Source organism: Otolemur garnettii, unplaced genomic scaffold (genome assembly GCF_000181295.1).
Source record: "Otolemur garnettii isolate 467f Iridium unplaced genomic scaffold, OtoGar3 scaffold00073, whole genome shotgun sequence".
Lineage (NCBI taxonomy): Eukaryota > Metazoa > Chordata > Mammalia > Primates > Galagidae > Otolemur > Otolemur garnettii.
This window is the reverse complement of record NW_003852468.1, coordinates 6,341,800-6,344,474: the sequence shown is the minus strand read 5'-3', so window position 1 is coordinate 6,344,474 and position 2,675 is coordinate 6,341,800. Positions and strand designations below refer to the sequence as shown.

Here is a 2,675-nt window from a genome sequence, read left to right as displayed (position 1 = left end):
TGAACATTTTAAAGCAATAACTGAGAAAATGACATGAAGGCTGTGTTGACCAGTTTGATGGAAGTATTTCGGATTGCATGTGAAAACCCCACAGTGTACCCCAGAAGTGAATTAATGTACATCGTTACCATTCAATAAAAAAAATTAGATAACTTATTAATCATTACTTTTACATGCGCAGTCATTCATGAATAGTCAATAACTGTGCACGAAGTAAAATTTTAGTGATAGTTTATAACATGATTTTTAAAGTAATTTCATTTTTTTAAGATAGTTGGTGTATACTAGTTCTGAGTGTATCTGTAAATATAGCTCTGTGAGTTATTTATGAAATTCTGCTGAAATTTTGTATTTATAAATGTATGTTTGAAATTTCTCATCCATGAAGCCTTTTAAGTTTTTGTTAAGGGTGGCACCTGTGGCTCAAAGGAGTAGGGCGCTGGCCCCATATGCTAGAGGTGATGGGTTCAAACCCAGCCCTGGCCAAAAATAGCAAAAAAAAAAAAAAAAAAAAAGTGTGGCTTTAATGACCATGAAAAGATCATGTGAGTTGACTGCTTATGTGACTAAATTGTGTAGCATATTCTTATAGAGAATTGATGTTATAGCCAGACTAGTTGGATTTGATTTTCCCTAACTCTTACTTGCTGTGTAATTTAAGACACGTTACTTAATATTTGTGTGCCTGAGTTTCCTCATCTGTAAAATAGGGATAATGGTATATCTAATTCATGAAACTATTGTGAAAATCAAAACTAATTAAAATATGAAAAGTGCCTAAAACAGTGTCTGCCATATAGAAAGTACTAAGTAAGTTTTACCTCTTGTTATTTTAGTGAATTATAATATTCATAAATTTATAATTTTTATTGTAGTAAAATCATATAACATACAATTTACTGTCTTAACCATTTTTATCTGTATAGTTCAGTGTTACTAAGTATATTCATCTGTAACCATCGCCACCATCTATCTTCCTCTTCATTTTGCAAAATTAAAACCTTATACCCATTAAACAATAGCCTCCTCCTTCCACCTTCCTACTAGCCTCTGACAATCATCATTCTTTTTTCTGTCTCTCAGATTTTGACTATTCTATGTATCTCAGTAAGTGGAATCATGCAATATACACTTTTGTGACTGGCTTTTTCACTTGGCTTAAAGTCTTTGGGTTCATCCATATTGCAGCATGTGTCAAAATTTTCTTCCTTTTTAAAGTTGGAATATTTTATTTTATCGTATGTGTATGCTACTACAGACTCTGCTTTCAGTTCTTTTGGGTGTATACCCAGTAGAGTTGATGGATCGTGGATAATCTTATAATTTTATGGGATTATGAATGCTTATTATAGGTCTAAAAGTGAGCTGCTCAGTTTTACTAAAAAACTCACTTTTGGACCTTGGGATAGAATGAGGAGAAGAAAGTAGTAGCATAAAGACCCTGAAACTGAAATAGAAATTGGAAGTAAAATGCTGCTCATTATACAGATCTCGTATTTCACATAGTGCTTTGGGATTATATTTAATAGAGTAAAAATCTAGATGCTTATTTGGCTAATTGAGGATTTATTATGTTGTTGTCTTCTTTCATTAGTCATTCTTTCTTTATTCTCTTTTTTTCTCCTCCCTTCTCTTTTCTTCCGTTTCCCTCTCTTTTATACTCTTAATTCTTCTCATATGTGATACAGTACCATAATTTTAAGAATGTAATATTGATTTAAAAAAAAGATGGTAGCCCCCAACGTTTTTTGTATTTTTCCTCAAGAGCATGGTTGCAGAGGAAGAGACATTGAAAAAAGTATACAAGAACAATAATTCATCAACTAATCATTTTTATGACAGAACACCATTAAAGGTAGCATTTAAATTTTATTTCAGAAAGCAAATTTTAAAGCTGATATTTTTAAAATAATTAAGCATGTTAAATTATTTTATTTTATTTTATATTCAGACTCCTCCATCTCTGACAGCCTCTGGATCATCAATGAAGTTTGGAAGTGTGAAAAAATTTCAGGAGGACCGTTGGGCTATAATCGCTAAAATGGATAGGAAAAAAAAAGTAAAAGAAGCAGAAAAGCTGTTTGTTTAATTTCAGAAAATCATTGTGATTCAGAAGCCTAATAATATCAAAGGTGTAGTTAATTTTTTATTTTTATTTTCCTAAGAGCCAAACCTTTATGTGGAAATTTAGACTTTGAAAAATATTTGCAAAAATAATTTGTTGCTTTATGTTTTTGTATTTTTGGCCTAAATGTGAAATAACTACATAGTATCTGAAAACTTGTCAATTATATTCAGAAAATTATATTTTGTTGTTACTTCGTCTTGTATTAAAACTGTTTTTTACTACATTTTCAAATTTGTAAAGTTAGCCTTTGGCTGTTAGGCTAGATGTATTCTTTATTGTTGACTATTAAAAAATTTTAGATGTAAGTAAGTGCTTCTCATTGATTCTGTGAAGTCATCTGTACAGCTTATCATTATAATTTTGAGAATATTATTCACTTTTAAAATCTTGAGAACATTGTGGTGCAGTTTTACACTTTGGAACCATCTTTGATTTCTTTATTTATGAAACTGACAAATGGCCTTTAATAGCAGAAACAAAAGGGATATACCAGAATGACTTCCTGAAATACTTCATTTATACAACATTTATTTTTATTATCATTTTT

The 2,675-nt window shown here is 30.3% G+C and overlaps 1 protein-coding gene across 2 annotated transcripts in view; it reads left to right on the top strand.

Moving 5' to 3' along the window:
- The window catches only part of SYCP1 (synaptonemal complex protein 1), a 123,553-nt gene extending 121,123 nt beyond the window's left edge, over positions 1 to 2,430 (top strand). For both annotated transcript variants that reach the window (XM_012807621.1, XM_003793831.2), the window contains 2 exons: positions 1,766 to 1,855; positions 1,952 to 2,430. In XM_012807621.1, coding sequence (XP_012663075.1) covers positions 1,766 to 1,855; positions 1,952 to 2,089 — 228 coding nt within the window. In that variant the 3' untranslated portion in view covers positions 2,090 to 2,430. The remainder of the gene's footprint in view (positions 1 to 1,765; positions 1,856 to 1,951) is intronic.
- Positions 2,431 to 2,675: the final 245 nt, after the last annotated feature.